Genomic DNA, 18,751 nt, shown 5'->3' on the forward strand with positions numbered 1-18,751 from the left:
GGGAGGCCCTGGTTGGTGCTCCCTGTCTGGTTAGTGTCACAGCCCCATGTCTGGTCAGTGGCAGGGAGGCCCTGGTTGGTGCTCCCTGTCTGGTTAGTGTCACAGCCCCATGTCTGGTCAGTGGCGGTGGCCTCTCACTGGTGCTCTCTGTCTAGTCAGAATCAAGGCCTCGTGTTTGGCCAGTGACAGGGGCTCTGGTTGATGGTTAATGCAAGGCCCGTAGATGGGAGCCTTTAGATGTTGCATTGTGTATGGGCAGTAGTAGTAGTCGAAGCCTCGCCAGTACCAGGGGCCCCCAGTTGACGCACTGGGCTATGTTTGGTCAGTGATTGGACCCTTTTTTGTCAGTGACTGACGGCCCTTGGCTGGGGTTTTTCATGTGGTTAGTGCCAGAGGTCTATCCCTGGTAAGTGCCAGGGGTCTCCGGTTAGCACTTTCTTTCTGGCAAATGTTCATTCCTGATGCGTGTTAGGGGCCTATGGTGGGGCTTCTATAGGTGCGCTGCTTTCTGTCTGGTCAGTGACAGGAGGTCTGTGATTGGTGCTTTCTGTCTGGTCAGTGAGAGGAGGTCTGTGATTGGTGCTTTCTGTCTGGTCAGTGGCAGGGGGTCTCTGATTGGTGCTTTTGGTCTGGCCAGTGGCAAGGGGGTCCTAACAGATCACTGGCGGTGGGGGTGGTTGGGTGGTAATATATTTTGTTTCAATGGCAGAGCGTTCATGACTGGTCAGTGCTAGGGGCCTCCTAGTGAATATTTGTATTTGTGTCTGATCAGTGTCAGGTTCCTATATCTAGTGGCTGGCTGGTTGCTGGTCCATGTTTTGTCAGATGCAGCTGTCCATGCCTGGTCAGTGGGAGGGAGCCTCTGGTTGGTGGTTCATGTTTTGTCAGATGCAGCTGTCCATGCCTGGTCAGTGGCAGGGAGCCCTTGGTTGGTGGTCCACGTTTTGTCAGATGCAGCTGTCCATGCCTGGTCAGTGGTAGGGAGCCTCTGGCAGGTGCTTTCTGCCTGGTCAAAGGCAGGGAGTCCCTGGTTGGTGGTCCATGTTTTGTCAGATGCAGCTGTCCATGCCTGGTCAGTGGCAGGGAGCCTCTGGTTGGTGGTTCATGTTTTGTCAGATGCAGCTGTCCATGCCTGGTCAGTGGCAGGGAGCCCTTGCTTGGTGGTCCATGTTTTGTCAGATGCAGCTGTCCATGCCTGGTCAGTGGCAGGGAGCCTCTGGCAGGTGCTTTCTGCCTGGTCAAGGGCAGGGAGTCCCTGGTTGGTGGTCCATGTTTTGTCAGATGCAGCTGTCCATGCCTGGTCAGTGGCAGGGAGCCTCTGGCAGGTCCTTTCTGCCTGGTCAGGGACAGGGAGTCCCTCGTTGGTGGTCTATGTTTTGTCAGATGCAGCTGTCCATGCCTGGTCAGTGGCAGGGAGCCTCTGGCAGGTGCTTTCTGCCTGGTCAGGGACAGGGAGTCCCTGGTTGGTGGTCCGTATTTTGTCAGATGCAGCTGTCCATGCCTGGTCAGTGGCAGGGAGCCTCTGGTTGGTGGTTCATGTTTTGTCAGATGCAGCTGTCCATGCCTGGTCAGTGGCAGGGAGCCTCTGGCAGGTGCTTTCTGCCTGGTCAGGGACAGGGAGCCCCTGGTTGGTGGTCCATGTTTTGTCAGATGCAGCTGTCCATGCCTGGTCAGTGGAAGGAGCCCCTGGTTGGTGGTCCATTTTTTGTCAGCTGCAGCTGTCCATGCCTGGTCAGTGGCAGGGAGCCTCTGGTTGGTGGTTCATGTTTTGTCAGATGCAGCTGTCCATGCCTGGTCAGTGGCAGGGAGACTTTGGCAGGTGCTTTCTTCCTGGTCAGGGACAGGGAGTCCCTGGTTGGTGGTCCATGTTTTGTCAGATGCAGCTGCCCATGCCTGGTTAGTGGCAGGGAGCCTCTGGTTGGTGGTTCATGTTTTGTCAGATGCAGCTGTCCATGCCTGGTCAGTGGCAGGGAACCCCTGGTTGGTTGTCCATGTTTTGTCCAATGCAGCTGTCCATGCCTGGTCAGTGGCAGGATTGCTCTGGTTGGTGGTCCATGTTTTGTCAGATGCAGCTGTCCATGCCTGGTCAGTTGCAGGGAGCCCCTTGTTGGTGGTCCATGTTTTGTCAGATGCAGCTGCCCATGCCTGTTCAGTGGCAGGATTGCTCTGGTTGATGGTCCATGTTTTGTCAGATGCAGCTGTCCATGCTTGGGCAGTGACAGGGAGCCTCTGGCTGGTGCCTTCTGCCTGGGCAGTGGCACAGTTCTATGTCTAGTGGCTGACGGGTTGTTATGGTTGGTGATGCATGTTTTGTCACATGCAGATGTCCATGCCTGGTCAGTGACCGGGAGCCTCTGGCAGGTGCTTTCTGCCTGGTCAGTGACAGGGAGCCTCTGGTTGGTGGTCCATGTTTTGTCAGATGCAGGTGTTCATGCCTGGTCAGTGGCAGTGAGCCCCTGGTTGGTGGTCCATGTTTTGTCAGATGCAGCTGTCCATGCCTGGTCAGTGGCAGGGAGCCTCTGGCAGGTGCTTTCTGCCTGGGCAGTGGCAGGGAGCCCCTGGTTGGTGGTCCATGTTTTGTCAGATGCAGCTGCCCATGCCTGGTTAGTGGCAGGGAGCCTCTGGTTGGTGGTTCATGTTTTGTCAGATGCAGCTGTCCATGCCTGGTCAGTGGCAGGGAACCCCTGGTTGGTTGTCCATGTTTTGTCCGATGCAGGTGTCCATGCCTGGTCAGTGGCAGGGAGCCTCTGTTAGGTGCTTTCTGCCTGGTCAGTGACAGGGAGCCTCTGGTTGGTGGTCCATGTTTTGTCAGATGCAGGTGTCCATGCCTGGTCGGTGGCAGGGAGCCCCGGTTGGTGGTCCATGTTTTGTCAGATGCAGCTGTCCATGCCTGGTCAGTGGCAGGATTGCTCTGGTTGGTGGTCCATGTTTTGTCAGATGCAGCTGTCCATGCCTGGTCAGTTGCAGGGAGCCCCTTGTTGGTGGTCCATGTTTTGTCAGATGCAGCTGCCCATGCCTGGTCAGTGGCAGGATTGCTCTGGTTGATGGTCCATGTTTTGTCAGATGCAGCCGTCCATGCTTGGGCAGTGACAGGGAGCCTCTGGCTGGTGCCTTCTGCCTGGGCAGTGGCACAGTTCTATGTCTAGTGGCTGGCGGGTTGTTCTGGTTGGTGATGCATGTTTTGTCACATGCAGATGTCCATGCCTGGTCAGTGACCGGGAGCCTCTGGCAGGTGCTTTCTGCCTGGTCAGTGACAGGGAGCCTCTGGTTGGTGGTCCATGTTTTGTCAGACGCAGGTGTTCATGCCTGGTCAGTGGCAGGGAGCCCCTGGTTGGTGGTCCATGTTTTGTCAGATGCAGCTGTCCATGCCTGGTCAGTAGCAGGGAGCCCCTGGTTGGTGGTCCATGTTTTGTCAGATGCAGCTGTCCATGCCTGGTCAGTGGCAGGGAGCCTCTGGCAGGTGCTTTCTGCCTGGGCAGTGGCAGGGAGCCCCTGGCAGGTGCTTTCTGCCTGGTCAGTGACAGGGAGCCTCTGGTTGGTGGTCCATGTTTTGTCAGATGCAGGTGTCCATGCCTGGTCGGTGGCAGGGAGCCCCGGTTGGTGGTCCATGTTTTGTCAGATGCAGCTGTCCATGCCTGGTCAGTGGCAGGATTGCTCTGGTTGGTGGTCCATGTTTTGTCAGATGCAGCTGTCCATGCCTGGTCAGTTGCAGGGAGCCCCTTGTTGGTGGTCCATGTTTTGTCAGATGCAGCTGCCCATGCCTGGTCAGTGGCAGGATTGCTCTGGTTGATGGTCCATGTTTTGTCAGATGCAGCTGTCCTTGCTTGGGCAGTGACAGGGCAGTGGCACAGTTCTATGTCTAGTGGCTGGCGGGTTGTTCTGGTTGGTGATGCATGTTTTGTCACATGCAGATGTCCATGCCTGGTCAGTGACCGGGAGCCTCTGGCAGGTGCTTTCTGCCTGGTCAGTGACAGGGAGCCTCTGGTTGGTGGTCCATGTTTTGTCAGACGCAGGTGTTCATGCCTGGTCAGTGGCAGGGAGCCCCTGGTTAGTGGTCCATGTTTTGTCAGATGCAGCTGTCCATGCCTGGTCAGTGGCAGGGAGCCCCTGGTTGGTGGTCCATGTTTTGTCAGATGCAGCTGTCCATGCCTGGTCAGTGGCAGGGAGCCTCTGGCAGGTGCTTTCTGCCTGGGCAGTGGCAGGGAGCCCCTGGCAGGTGCTTTCTGCCTGGGCAGTGGCAGCAGTCTATTCCTGGTTAGAGCCAGGGGCGTTTTGTTCGCGTTTCTTTCTGGTCAGTGGCATGGGCCACAGTGGCAGGGGCCTATCTCTGGTCAATACCAGTGGTCTCTGGTTGGTGACTTGTTTTTGGCCAGTGGCAAAGGTACATGCCTGACCAGTAGCAGTGTCCTCTGGTTAGTACACTACTTTCTGTCTGTCTGGTCAGTGGTAGGGGGTTTCTTCTAGTCTAGGTGCACTGCTGTCTGGTCAGTGGCATGGGCGGTCAGTGCTTTTGTCTGGTCAGCAGAGTGGGCCATGCTTGGTGAGTGGCTGGAGGATCTAGTTGGTGTTTTTGGTCTGGTCAGTGGTAGAGGCCCACACCTGGTCAGGGGCCATGTCTGGTTGTGTCGGATGTCCATACTTGGTGAGTGGTGGGGGCCAAGGCCTGGTCTGTTGCAGACGGCTACTGGTTAGTGTGTTATGCCTGGCCAGTGGCAGCAGGTCATGTGTGGCCTCTGACAATGGCATTTGATTGTGCATTGCTTTCTTTCTTGTCAGTGCCAGAGGCCCCTGGGTGATTCTTTTGGTCTGGCCTCAGGTAGGGGTCCAACTCTGGCCGTTGCGTTTTGTTTTTGGCCAGTGGTGGTCAGTGGTGGTAAGTACACTGCTTTCTGTCCGGTTAGTGGCAGAATTCTGTGTCTGATCATTTGGAGGAGGCTTTGGGAAGGTGTAACGCTGTCTGGGCAGTGGCAGGGGGGCTCTGGTTGTTGCTTGTTTCTTTGATCACTGGTTTGTGCCCATGCTTGCTCAGTGGCAGGATCCCATTCGTGGTCAGTGTGTAGGGGGTCTCTGGTTGTTGATTTTTTCTTTGATCACTGGTAGGTGCCCATGCTTGCTCGGTGGCAAGATCCCATTCATGGTCAGTGTGTAGGGGGTCTCTGGTTGTTGCTTTTTTCTTTGATCACTGGTATGTGCCCATGCTTGCTCAGTGGCAGGATCCCATTCGTGGTCAGTGTGCAGGGGGCCCTGGTTGTTGATTTTTTCTTTGATCACTGGTAGGTGCCCATGCTTGCTCGGTGGCAAGATCCCATTCATGGTCAGTGTGTAGGGGGTCTCTGGTTGTTGCTTTTTTCTTTGATCACTGGCATGTGCTCATGCTTGCTTAGTGGCGTGGCAGGATCCCTTTCGTGGTCAAGGTGTAGGTGGGGCCCCTGGTTGGTGCTTGTTTCTTTGATCACTGGTATGTGCCCATGCTTGCTCAGTGGCAGGGTCCCCTTCGTGTCAGTGTGTAGGGGGCCTCTGGTTGGTGCAATCGCTCTAGTGGGTACCAGGGGTCATGTCTAGTCAGTGCCAGGGGTCTCCGTTGGTGCGTTCTCCAGGATCCCATTCCTGGACAGTGTGTAGGGGGTCTCTGGTTGGTGCAATCTCTCTAGTGGGTGCCAGGGGTCATGTCTAGTCAGTGCCAGGGGTCTTCGTTGGTGCGTTCTGCTTGCTCAGTGGCAGGATCCCATTCGTGGCCAGTGTGTAGGGGGTCTCTGATTGTTGCTTTTTTCTTTGATCACTGGTATGTGCCCATGCTTGCTCGGTGGTAGGATCGCATTCATGGTCAGTGTGTAGTGGGCCCCTGGTTGGTGCAATCTCTCTAGTGGGTGCCAGGGGTCATGTCTAGTCAGTGCCAGGGGTCTCCGTTGGTGCGTTCTGCGGGATCCCATTCCTGGACAGTGTGTAGGGGGTCTCTGCTTGTTACTTTGATCACTGGTGTGTGCCCATGCTTGCTCAGTGGTAGTGTCTATGGGGCCCCTGGTTGGTGCAATCTCTCTACTTGGTGCCAGGGGTAATGTCTAGTCAGTGCCAGGGGTCTCCGTTGGTGCTTTCTGCTTGCTCAGTGATATGGGCCTATGTCTGGTCAGTGTGTAGGGGGTCTCTGATTGTTGTTTTTTCTTTGATCACTGGTATGTGCGCATGCTTGCTCAGTGGTAGGATCCCATTCGTGGCCAGTGTGGTATCCCCCATTCGTGGTCAGTGTGTAGGGGGTTTCTAGTTTTTGCTTGTTTCTTTGATCACTGTTATGTGCCCATGCTTGCTCAGTTGTATGATCCCATTCGTGGGCAGTGTGTAGGGGGTCTCTGGTTGTTGCTTGTTTCTTTGATCGCTGGTATGGGCTCATTCTTGCTCAGTGGCAGGAATCGGTGTGTAGAGGGCCTCTGGTTTTTGCTTGTTTCTTTGATCACTGTTATGTGCCCATGCTTGCTCAGTTGTATGATCCCATTCGTGGGCAGTGTGTAGGGGTCTCTGGTTGTTGCTTGTTTCTTTGATCACTGGTATCCCCTATTCGTGGTCAGTGTTTAGGGGGTCTCTGGTTGTTGCTTGTTTCTTTGATCACTGGTATGTGCCCATGCTTGCTCGGTGGCAGGATCCCATTCGTGGCCAGTGTGTAGGGGGTCTCTGGTTGATGCTTGTTTCTTTGATCACTGGTATGTGCCCATGCTTGCTTGCTGGCAGGATCCCATTCGTGGCCAGTGTGTAGGGGGTCTCTGGTTGATGCTTGTTTCTTTGATCACTGGTGTGTGCCCATGCTTGCTCAGTGGCAGGATCCCATTCGTGGTCAGTGTGTAGGGGTCTCTGGTTGTTGCTTGTTTCTTTGATCGCTGGTATCCCCCATTCGTGGTCAGTGTGTAGGGGGTCTCTGGTTGTTGCTTGTTTCTTTGATCGCTGGTATCCCCCATTCGTGGTCAGTGTGTAGGGGGTCTCTGGTTGTTGCTTGTTTCTTTGATCGCTGGTATCCCCCATTCGTGGTCAGTGTTTAGGGGGTCTCTGGTTGTTGCTTGTTTCTTTGATCGCTGGTATCTCCCATTCGTGGTCAGTGTTTAGGGGGTCTCTGGTTGGTGCTTGTTTCTTTGATCACTGGTGTGTGCCCATGCTTGCTCAGTGGCAGGATCCCATTTGTGGTCAGTGTGTAGGGGTCTCTGGTTGTTGCTTGTTTCTTTGATCGCTGGTATCCCCCATTCGTGGTCAGTGTGTAGGGGGTCTCTGGTTGTTGCTTGTTTCTTTGATCATTGGTATGTGCCCATGCTTGCTCGGTGGCAGGATCCCATTCGTGGCCAGTGTGTAGGGGGTCTCTGGTTGATGCTTGTTTCTTTGATCACTGGTATGTGCCCATGCTTGCTTGCTGGCGGGATCCCATTCGTGGCCAGTGTGTAGGGGGTCTCTGGTTGATGCTTGTTTCTTTGATCACTGGTATGTGCCCATGCTTGCTTGCTGGCAGGATCCCATTCGTGGCCAGTGTGTAGGGGGTCTCTGGTTGATGCTTGTTTCTTTGATCACTGGTGTGTGCCCATGCTTGCTCAGTGGCAGGATCCCATTCGTGGTCAGTGTGTAGGGGTCTCTGGTTGTTGCTTGTTTCTTTGATCGCTGGTATCCCCCATTCGTGGTCAGTGTGTAGGGGGTCTCTGGTTGTTGCTTGTTTCTTTGATCGCTGGTATCCCCCATTCGTGGTCAGTGTGTAGGGGGTCTCTGGTTGTTGCTTGTTTCTTTGATCGCTGGTATCCCCCATTCGTGGTCAGTGTTTAGGGGGTCTCTGGTTGTTGCTTGTTTCTTTGATCGCTGGTATCTCCCATTCGTGGTCAGTGTTTAGGGGGTCACTGGTTGGTGCTTGTTTCTTTGATCACTGGTGTGTGCCCATGCTTGCTCAGTAGCAGGATCCCATTTGTGGTCAGTGTGTAGGGGTCTCTGGTTGTTGCGTGTTTCTTTGATCGCTGATATCCCCCATTCGTGGTCAGTGTTTAGGTGGTCTCTGGTTGTTGCTTGTTTCTTTGATCGCTGGTATCCCCCATTCGTGGTCAGTGTTTAGGGGGTCTCTAGTTGGTGCTTGTTTCTTTGATCACTGGTGTGTGCCTATGCTTGCTCAGTGGTAGTGTGTATGGGGTCCATGGTTGGTGCAATCTCTCTAGTGGGTGCCAGGGGTCATGTCTAGTCAGTGCCAGGGGTCTCCTTTGGTGCTTTCTGCTTGCTCAGTGACATGGGCCTATGCCTGGTCAGTGCCAGGGGGTCCATGCCTGGCGGTCAATGCTAGCTGCTTCTGATTGGTGCTTCCTGTTTGGCCAGTAACAGGGGGTCCCTGCTGCCTGTGTGTCCTACTCTCTCAGATATGTCGTGTGTGTGGGGGATGGAGAGGGGGATCCGGGGGATGATGTCATTGGTTCTGTTCCCCCAGCCTCCCCCCTTTCGTGCTTCTTCCCTCTGTCCTCCCTCCCCTCTGGCTACCCCCTGTCTCTCCCCCCACTACCCCGCGCCCCTCAGTGCGCATGATTCTGCGGCTGCCTCTGCTCCGCACACTCCAACGCACCTTGACCGGGCTCCGTGCGAGTGACATGTGTGGTAGCCTATCACCGACCCCGGCAGGGTCTGTCCGTTCTACGAAGGATCTGCGTGGGCGGGCACAGCGGGGCCGTAGCTTGGCTAGGTTGTCGTTGTGGCATCGGGCATCTAGGCCGGGGACATGAGAATGGCATCAGCGTTCACCAATACCCGCCTACACTGGTGGCAGGCTAGCTAATGAGAACGCGTCTCGCTCGGGAGGGTGGGTGGTCACCTGTTGAGTGGCAGCAGCTGCAGCCAATCGTCATCCCGGACAGGGGTGGGCGGGCGTCTGATGGCGGGGTGGGGCGGGCGCGACCAATGGCGGCGCTGTGGGGGCGGGCTCGGGCTATAGGGGCCGGCCTAGGCCGTGCTGCCTGTGCGGGCTGAGAGCGGGGCTCGGAGCGGGCAGCCCGGCCGGGCAGTGATGGAGCGGGGCGGGCGGCGGCGGCGGTGGTACCGGCGGCTCCCGGGGGCTCCTCCGGCTCCTGCGGCCCAGGGGCGCACCTGACAGGCATGAGGCTCCCCACGGCCGCCCGCAGGGACTATGATTTGGTACCTGGCGGCTCTGCTCTTGAGTGTGTCCCGGAGCAGCGCGGCGGCGGCGGCGGTCCAGGGGGCGGCGGGGGGCCAGCAAGGAGCCCCGGCTCAAGGTGAGTGAGTGAGTGAGTGCGCCCCGTGTGTGTGTGCGCCGGGGGATGGAGGGGCTAGCGCTTCCCCACAGGCAGGCAGGTGCAGACTGAAGGTGAGCAGCACAGGCAGAGCAGCAGCACAGGCAGAGCAGCAGTGCAGGCAGCAGCAGAATCCCCTGATGATGATGAGCACCACAGCAGCACCCCTGACCTAGCACAGGCAGCACTAGAATTCCCCTGATGATGATGAGCACCCCAGCAGCACCCCTGACCCAGCACAGGCAGCAGCAGAATCCCCCTGATGATGATGAGCACCACAGCAGCACCCCTGACCCAGCACAGGCAGCAGCAGAATCCCCCTGGCTGACAATCAGCACCTCAGCATCACAGGCAGACAAGCCACTGGCTGATGATGAGCACCACAGCAGCACCCCTGACCTAGCACAGGCATCACTAGAATTCCCCTGATGATGATGAGCACCCCAGCAGCATCCCTGACCCAGCACAGGCAGCAGCAGAATCCCCCTGGCTGACAATCAGCACCTCAGCATCACAGGCAGACAAGCCACTGGCTGATGATGAGCACCACAGCAGCACCCCTGACCCAGCACAGGCAGCTGCAGAATCCCCCTGATGGTGATGAGCACCACAGCAGCATCCCTGACCCAGCACAGACAGCTGCAGAATCCCCCTGATGATGATGAGCACCACAGCAGCACCACTGACCCAACACAGGCAGCTGCAGAATCCCCCTGGTGATGAGCACCACAGCAGCATCCCTGACCCAGCACAGGCAGCAGAATCCCCCCTGATGAGCACCACAGCAGCATCCCTGACCTAGCACAGGCAGCAGCAGAACCCCCCTGATGATGAGCAGCACCACAGCAGCACCCCTGACCCAGCACAGGCAGCAGCAGAATCCCCCTGGCTGACAATCAGCACCTCAGCATCACAGGCAGACAAGCCACTGGCTGATGATGAGCACCACAGCAGCACCCCTGACCCAGCACAGGCAGCTGCAGAATCCCCCTGATGATTATGAGCACCACAGCAGCACCCCTGACCTAGCACAGGCAGCAGCAGTACCCCTGATGATGATGAGCACCACAGCAGCATCCCTGACCTAGCACAGGCAGCAGCAGAACCCCTGATGATGTCGAGCACAACAGCAGCACCCCTGGCCCAGCACAGGCAACACTAGAATCCCCCTGATGATGATGAGCGCCACAGCAGCATCCCTGACCCAGCACAGGCAGCTGCAGAATCCCCCTGATGTTGATGAGCACCACAGCAGCATCCCGACCTAGCACAGGCAGCAGCGGAACCCCTTATGATGATGAGCACCACAGCAGGACCCTTGACCTAGCACAGGCAGCAGCAGAATTCCCCTGATGATGATGAGCACTACAGCAGCACCCCTGACCTAGCACAGGCAGCAGCAGAACCCCCCCTGATGATGAGCACCACAGCAGCATCCCTGACCTAGCACAGGCAGCAGCGGAACCCCTGATGATGATGAGCACCACAGCAGCACCCTTGACCTAGCACAGGCAGCAGCAGAATTCCCCTGATGAGGATGAGCACTAGAGCAGCACCCCTGACCTAGCACAGGCAGCAGCAGAACCCCCCTGATGCTGAGTACCACAGCAGCATCCCGGACCTAGCACAGGCGGAAGCAGAACCCCCCTGATGATGAGCACCACAGCAGCATCCCTGACCCAGCACAGGCAGCAGCAGAATCCCCCTGATGATGATGAGCACCACAGCAGCATCCCTGACCTAGCACAGGCAGCAGCAGAACCCCCCTGATGATCAGCAGCACCCCTGACCTAGCACAGGCAGCAGCAGAACCCCCCTGATGATGAGCAGCACCACAGCAGCACCCCTGACCCAGCACAGGCAGCAGCAGAATCCCCCTGGCTGACAATCAGAACCTCAGCATCACAGGCAGACAAGCCACTGGGTGATGATGAGCACCACAGCAGCACCCCTGACCCAGCACAGGCAGCACTAGAATCCCCCTGATGATGATGATGAGCACCACAGCAGCACCCCTGACCCAGCACAGGCAGCACTAGAATCCCCCTGATGATGATGATGAGCACCACAGCAGCACCCCTGATCCAGCACAGGCAGAGCAGCAGCACAGGCAGCAGCAGAATCCCTCTGGCTTCCAATCAGCAACTCGGCATCAAAGGCAGGAAAGCCACTGGCTGATGATAAGCAGCACAGCAGCAGCAGAATCCCTCTGGCTGGCAATTAGAGTCACAGGCAGGCAAGCCACTGGCTGATAAGCACCACAGCAGCACCCTTGACACAGCACAGGCAGAGCAGCAGCACAGGCAGCAGCAGAATCCCCCTGGTCGGCAATCAGCACCTCAGCACCACAGGCAGGCAAGCCACTGGCTGATCAGTACCACAGCAGCACCCCTGACCGCACAGGCAGCTGCAGAATCCCCCTGATGATGATGATGATGAGCACCACAGCAGCACCCCTGACCCAGCACAGGCAGCACTAGAATCCCTCTGACTATCAGTTCCTCAGTATCACAGGTAGGCAAAGGACTGGCTGATGACAAGGGCCATCGCAGCACCCTAGATTCAACCCAGACAGAGAAGCAGCGCAGACAGCAGTAGGATCTATCTGGCTGGGACCAGTACCTCACCAACCCTCCAGCCAGTACAGGCAGGAGCAGCAGCACGTGTAAGGAAGACACTGGCTGATTGTGAGGACCACAGCAGTCCCCTTGACCCAGCACAGGCAGAGCGGTCTCACAGTGAAGATGGGCACTGGCTGAAGGCCAGGACCCCAGAACAGGCAGGAAGGCAGCAGGATTAGGACAGGACCTGGCCATGTAGCAGGTCTTCGGCAGCCCAGACACTGGCTGTAGGGTAGCACTGGGCATCTACTCCGAAGGACAGGCAGGACAGCAGCAGGGTGAGGACGGGTGCCCCCAGCCCAGGAAGGTGGCGTAGCATAGGGTCCCGGGCGGCTCAGCGCAGCACCATCGCCATGGCAGGGGTCACAGACAGCGGGGCACACGTGCCATCCCTTTCCTGTCCCAAGCACGGGCCCCAAGACAGGCAGGGACAGCACAGGCCCCGGGTGAAGGCAGAGAACTCCGTCGCCGCCAAGACGAGAATCGGGATTGGGGGGATGAAGGCACGTAGCCGTCCAGGCAGAAGCCCTGGCTGGGTGGCAACAGGGGAGGGGGCAGAAGACCAGACGGGGGACAGGCAGACAGCAGAAGAAGCAGGTGGGGACTGCGCGGGCGGCATTAGACCGCACACCTGGCGTGAGCAAGGGACCCGACGCAGGGGGGAGAGCAAGCAGCAGCACAGGCAGCCTCGGCTGGTGACTGCCGTGACTGCCTGGCAGCGCCGTCTCAAGGTGAGTGCAAGATCATACCCCAGCCCAGGCAGCGCGGTTCAAGGTGAGTACCAGAGCCGTCAGCACGGGCAGGGTTCACCCAGGGTGTGCTATGCATCTCAGATCACAGCCGAGGGGGGGGGGGTGTAAGTGCAGCCCCCTCCCCGCTCCTGGAATCACAGGGCAGCCGTTACCACGGTCTAGTTACTGCCACACGCTCTATGCCTGGCACGGAGCCGGCAGCGTTTGCTACTTTACCATACAGGCGTATTGGGATGAGCGTGGGCACGGAGCAGCCGTCGGACTCCAGTTATCCAGCCCCCTCCGCCCGTAGAGTCGGAATCAGTCCCGGGGGTGCCCGCTGGCGCCATTACACCTGGCCTTGCGGGGCGCTGTCCGGTGCTGGCAGCCTGGTGTGCAGCCTTAACACACGAGCCCGTGCACGGCGCTGTCCAGTGCTCCGGGTGCTGAAATCCGTGCCCTGGCCTGGCACAGTCCCAACCGGGCCACGGTGCAGAGAGTCTGCTCCATATTACTCAGGAGGGTGGGAGATGCCTGCCGTGGGATGTGCACGGCGCTGTCCAGTGCTGAAATCTGTGCCCTGGCCTGGCACAGTCCCAACCGGGCCACGGTGCAGAGAGTCTGCTCCATATTACTCAGGAGGGTGAGAGATGCCTGCCGTGGGATGTGCACGGCGCTGTCCAGTGCTCCGGGTGCTGAAATCTGTGCTCTGGCCTGGCACAGTCCCAACCGGGCCACGGTGCAGTGAGTCTGCTCCATATTACTCAGGAGGGTGGGAGTGTGGGAGATGCCTGCCGTGGGATGTGCACGTCGCTGTCCAGTGCTGAAATCCGTGCCCTGGCCTGGCACAGTCCCAACCGGGCCACGGTGCAGAGAGTCTGCTCCATATTACTCAGGAGGGTGAGAGATGCCTGCCGTGGGATGTGCACGGCGCTGTCCAGTGCTCCGGGTGCTGAAATCTGTGCTCTGGCCTGGCACAGTCCCAACCGGGCCACGGTGCAGTGAGTCTGCTCCATATTATTCTGGAGGGTGGGAGATGCCTGCCGTGGGATGTGCACGTCGCTGTCCAGTGCTGAAATCTGTGCCCTGGCCTGGCACAGTCCCAACCGGGCCACGGTGCAGAGAGTCTGCTCCATATTACTCAGGAGGGTGGGAGATGCTTGCCGGGGGATGTGGGCAGCCTCACTTCATCACACCCGGCGCTGTCTGGTGCTGAATTTTGCGCCCTGGTCAAGCAGTCTGGACAGGGCCAGAATGGGTGTGTAGCCCCACCTACAAACTCTGTGCAGTGCGCTGAATAAACTCTCGCGTGGCGGGCACACTCATCCCACCACCCCACAGTAATACTTAATTGGTATGACTGGAATATATACATAGTCATACAATGCTTATAGGTCTGTTGATTAAGGTCGGTGTAGTCACGCAGGGTTTGGCTGGAGGTCTTTGGTCTGTCTTGTGTTCTGCACAGCGCCGCGCTGAAGATGCACAGCACTGCCTGCTGCCTTGAGAGAGTCTCAGCTGTGGCAGTTTGGTGGGCAGCTTCACCCTTCTGCACGTGGCCTTGCAGGACGCTGCCCAGTACTCATGGAGGTTACAGTATAAGCAGCTCCGTGGTGGGAGTTCAGCCTCCAACCGTGACCCCTGTCCAGGGCTGAACTCTGCTCTTCCTCCCTGTAGAGTCTGGGAATCTGTTTGCTGTGTAGTCCCACCACGTTTCACCTGGCCTCAATGGGCGCTGTCCAAGGTCCAACTGTGCCTCTTACACTGGGGGGGTTGTGAGCTGACTCGGGGTGTGAGTCATGTCTCTACCCCTCACACCTGACCTCACAGGGCGCTGTCCAAGGCTGAACTCTGCCCCTTACACTGGGGGGTTCAGAGCTGCTCCGGGTTGTGAGCTGACCCTCTACCTGTCACACCTGGCCTCACAGGGGCTGTCCAAGGCTGAACCCTGCCCACTACACTGGGGGCTGGGGGTTCAGAGCTGCTCCGGGGTGTGAGCTCAGCCTCTACCTGTCACACCTGGCCTCACAGGGGCTGTTCAAGGCTGAACTCTGCCCACTACACTGGGGGCTGGGGGTTCAGAGCTGCTCCGGGTTGTGAGCTGACCCTCTACCTGTCACACCTGGCCTCACAGGGGCTGTCCAAGGCTGAACCCTGCCCACTACACTGGGGGCTGGGGGTTCAGAGCTGCTCCGGGGTGTGAGCTCAGCCTCTACCTGTCACACCTGGCCTCACAGGGGCTGTTCAAGGCTGAACTCTGCCCACTACACTGGGGGCAGGGGGTTCAGAGCTGCTCTGGGGTGTGAGCTCATCCGCTACCTGTCACACCTGGCCTCACAGGGGCTGTCCAAGGCTGAACTCTGCCCCCTACACTGGGGGGTTCAAAGCTCCTCCGGGGTGTGAGCTCATCCGCTACCTGTCACACCTGGCCTCAGAGGGCGCTGTCCACGGCTGAACTCTGCCCCCTACACTGGGGGGGTTCAGAGCTGCTCCGGGTTGTGAGCTGAGCCTCTACCTGCCACACCTGGCCTCACAGGGCGCTGTCCACGGCTGAACTCTGCCCCCTACACTGGGGGGTTCAGAGCTGCTCCGGGTTGTGAGCTGAGCCTCTACCTGCCACACCTGGCCTCACAGGGCGCTGTCCACGGCTGAACTCTGCCCCCTACACTGGGGGGTTCAGAGCTGCTCTGGGGTGTGAACTCAGCCGCTAGCTGGCCTCACAGGGCGCTGTCCACGGCTGAACTCTGCCCCCTACACTGGGGGGTTCAGAGCTGCTCCGGGGTGTGAGCTCATCCGCTACCTGTCACACCTGGCCTCACAGGGGCTGTCCAAGGCTGAACTCTGCCCCTTACACTGGGGGGTTCAGAGCTGCTCTGGGGTGTGAGCTCATCCGCTACCTGTCACACCTGGCCTCACAGGGGCTGTCCAAGGCTGAACTCTGCCCCCTACACTGGGGGGTTCAGAGCTGCTCTGGGGTGTGAGCTCATCCGCTACCTGTCACACCAGGCCTCACAGGGCGCTGTCCACGGCTGAACTCTGCCCCCTACACTGGGGGGGTTCAGAGCTGCTCCGGGGTGTGAGCTCATCCTCTACCTGTCACACCTGGCCTCACAGGGCTCTGTCCAAGGCTGACCTCTACCCCCTACACTGGGGGGTTCAGAGCTGCTCCGGGGTGTGAGCTCAGCCTCTACCTGTCACACCTGGCCTCACAGGGCGCTGTCCACGGCTGAACTCTGCCCCCTACACTGGGGGGTTCAGAGCTGCCTCGGGTGTGAACTCAGCCGCTAGCTGGCCTCACAGGGCGCTGTCCACGGCTGAACTCTGCATGCCTGGCGGAGACTCCTTGGCGCTTAGCGAGCTTGTTCGCCGGGAGCTGTCCATCACTGGGACGCTGAACTCAGAACAGCCTTTCTGAAGCTGCCCAGGGTTCACGTCCACTGGACGGACCCAGTCAAGATTTTTGGAAAGCAGGACCCAAAAGCAGCTCGTGGGTTTCCGGTATCACTCGGTAAAGTAGAGCATCTCTTGGGACTAGAGGCTAATGCACAGACCCTAGCGTTCCGTCTAGCTTCCCAAACGCATCCTGATGGGACAGAATTCATGCAGCCTTTAAGACTGCCCGCCCTAAGCACCCTTCGAACACCTGCCAAATTCTCATCAAATCGGTATAGCTTAGGTGGGTCGTGCAGCCAAGCCATCGGTAGTCTTGAATGAAAGTTTTTCGCAGGGGCAAATATATTTATTTATTTAATATACAGGAGCAACTATGCTCTATTGATCACAAAACAAAATACAATGGATAAGAAATGAGCTATGATGGGGACATTCTTACCAGGTTGTAGAGGGAAGTAAATGGAACAGTCACTGGGGTCAATACGTAAGTGGACATACATAGATCAAGGACAACCAACATTGGACATTTTTAAGTGCAGCTAGGTGGTACGGCCAGCTGTGCTGGGGACGTGACCCTGATGGGTGAAGTGCTAGAGTGGGGGTAGAGGAAGGGGGGCACAGAGGCAGGTTGGAGACGAGGGAAACCAGGAAACAGGCCTTCTCTTGGTGGCAGTGCATACCGCCATCGCTCTTGCAGTTCAGGAAAGAACTCCAAGCCTTACTCGACCCCTTACTTCATGTGTTACCCTCCATGACAGGTACAGTGCTGGGTGTTTCCTAATTAGGTTCCTGCTCCATACAAGCCCGAACAGAAATACAAATCAGGCACTAGTTGGCCTGTAGCTCCTCCGACCATTTCCTTCCAGGCTGCGCACAGGTGCTAAACAGCTAGCTGCAAGTTCGATCCCTCTGCTTCTCTCGGGGTGCGTTCCACGTGGCTCTTGGGGTTCTGCCTATGTGGCTCTTGGGGTTCTGCCTGTGTATGGGATTCTCTGCCTGTGTGCCTCTTGGGGTTCTCTGCCTGTGTGCCTCTTGGGGTTCTGCCTATGTGGCTCTTGGGGTTCTGCCTGTGTATGGGATTCTCTGCCTGTGTGCCTCTTGGGGTCCTCTGCCTGTGTGGCTCTCGGGGTCCTCTGCCTGTGTGGCTCTCGGGGTCCTCTGCCTGTGTGGCTCTTGGTGTTCTCTGCCTGTGTAGCTCTCGGGGGTTCTCTGCCTGTGTGGCTCTGGGCTTTTCTGCCTTTGTAGCTCTCGGGGGTTCTCTGCCTGTGTTGCATCCGGAGTTCTCTGCCTGTGTTGCTCTGGGTTCTACCCGCCATCTTTTGTATGACCATCTTTGCCTGTGCTGTTATTAGCTGCTGTAATGTTTCACAGTTCTCTCAGATGCACCAAGACGTTCTGCCTCGCCCTGCAAACCCTTGGTTGAGGTGTGCGTTGTGCGCCCGTGTCTATGGGTACTGCGCTTTGTGAAGTGTATTGAAAGGCTGTGCGTGCCGAGCCTCTGCTCGGAGGTCGTGCATGTTAGCACGCCAGGCAGGGGGGGGGCTTAGGGGGCTATAGCCCCAGGTCTTTTGATTGTAGCCACGAATAGAAGCTCAGGAACTACAACCAAAAGGCTATAGCTAGCCCCGAAGCCCGCCAGTCCCGACATTAGCTTAGCCCCTGATCTTTTCCAGACCTAGCAACACCCCTGACGCCAGGGCTGCCTCGGGCCGTGTGTGCTGCGGGCTGCCCTGACATGCACCGCTTTATCACGTGCGCTGTTGGTTTGAGCCACCTCCGCTGCACTTTCATGTTGAGTGCTACACTGCACTCTACACTGCACTCTGTTCTCCAGAGCTTTGACGTGCTGTAACCGAGGGTCAGCTGTTGTGTGCTGTGAGGCCGTAAATAACCCAGGACTTCTCTTCTGCGCTGGACCGAGTGGAGCTGCAGCGTGCCGTACCCTCCACCGCGCCGTACCCTCCACCGAGCCCATCCTGCGCTACTCACTCCCGATAAACCTCGCCCCCCCCCCCGCCCATCCCACCGCCCCCCTCCTTGCAGGGCCGGGCTGGGGCATAACATTGTCTTGGGTACCAATGAAAAAGCGGCCCACAGTTGCAAATGGCAATTCCTTCCTTTTGTGACAGACTGTTCGAGTAGTGCCCAAGGGGAGGATTTTGATAAAATGTGATACAAATTGTGCATTTTAAAGAATATTTATTCAGTAAGACTGGTGAAAATGACTAGCCGCATGGTGAATAAACCTATCAAACTGGCCCACATTGCCCAATAAAGTGGCGCGCCCACACCAGCATTTTTAGTGACTCACTGCTAGGGGTTGTGCTGTGCCACTGCTAGGGGTTGTGCCACTGCTAGGGGTTGTGCCACTGCTAGGGGTTGTGCTGTGCCACTGCTAGGGGTTGTGCTGTGCCACTGCTAGGGGTTGTGCCACTGCTAGGGGTTGTGCTGTGCCACTGCTAGGGGTTGTGCTGTGCCACTGCTAGGGGTTGTGCTGTGCCACTGCTAGGGGTTGTGCTGTGCCACTGCTAGGGGCTGTGCTGTGCCACTGCTAGGGGTTGTGCTGCTGCTAGAGTTCCCATGTGAGTCCCATGCATGCGCAGAGTGCAGGGGAAGGAGCAGCTGTGCCTGGCACCCACCACCGGGCGGCCGGGAGGGCCAGCATGGACATCACTATAAAGCAGTGCCCTTCCAACCTTGTACTGCTGAGCCCCCCTTTGATTACAAATCTTCCCTCCAGCCCCCCACAAGCCATAGATGC

At 57.7% G+C, this 18,751-nt stretch overlaps 1 protein-coding gene across 7 annotated transcripts in view; it reads left to right on the top strand.

The window, feature by feature from the left end:
• Window positions 1-8,941: 8,941 nt before the first annotated feature.
• Window positions 8,942-18,751, top strand: part of IGSF9B (immunoglobulin superfamily member 9B) — a 1,213,970-nt gene continuing 1,204,160 nt past the window's right edge. For all 7 annotated transcript variants that reach the window (XM_069614121.1, XM_069614116.1, XM_069614120.1 and 4 more), the window contains exon 1: window positions 8,942-9,227. In XM_069614121.1, coding sequence (XP_069470222.1) covers window positions 9,122-9,227 — 106 coding nt within the window. In that variant the 5' untranslated portion in view covers window positions 8,942-9,121. The remainder of the gene's footprint in view (window positions 9,228-18,751) is intronic.

This window comes from Ambystoma mexicanum, chromosome 9 (assembly GCF_040938575.1).
Source record: "Ambystoma mexicanum isolate Mex_15411 chromosome 9, UKY_AmexF1_1, whole genome shotgun sequence".
In the NCBI taxonomy this organism is placed as follows: Eukaryota; Metazoa; Chordata; class Amphibia; order Caudata; family Ambystomatidae; genus Ambystoma; species Ambystoma mexicanum.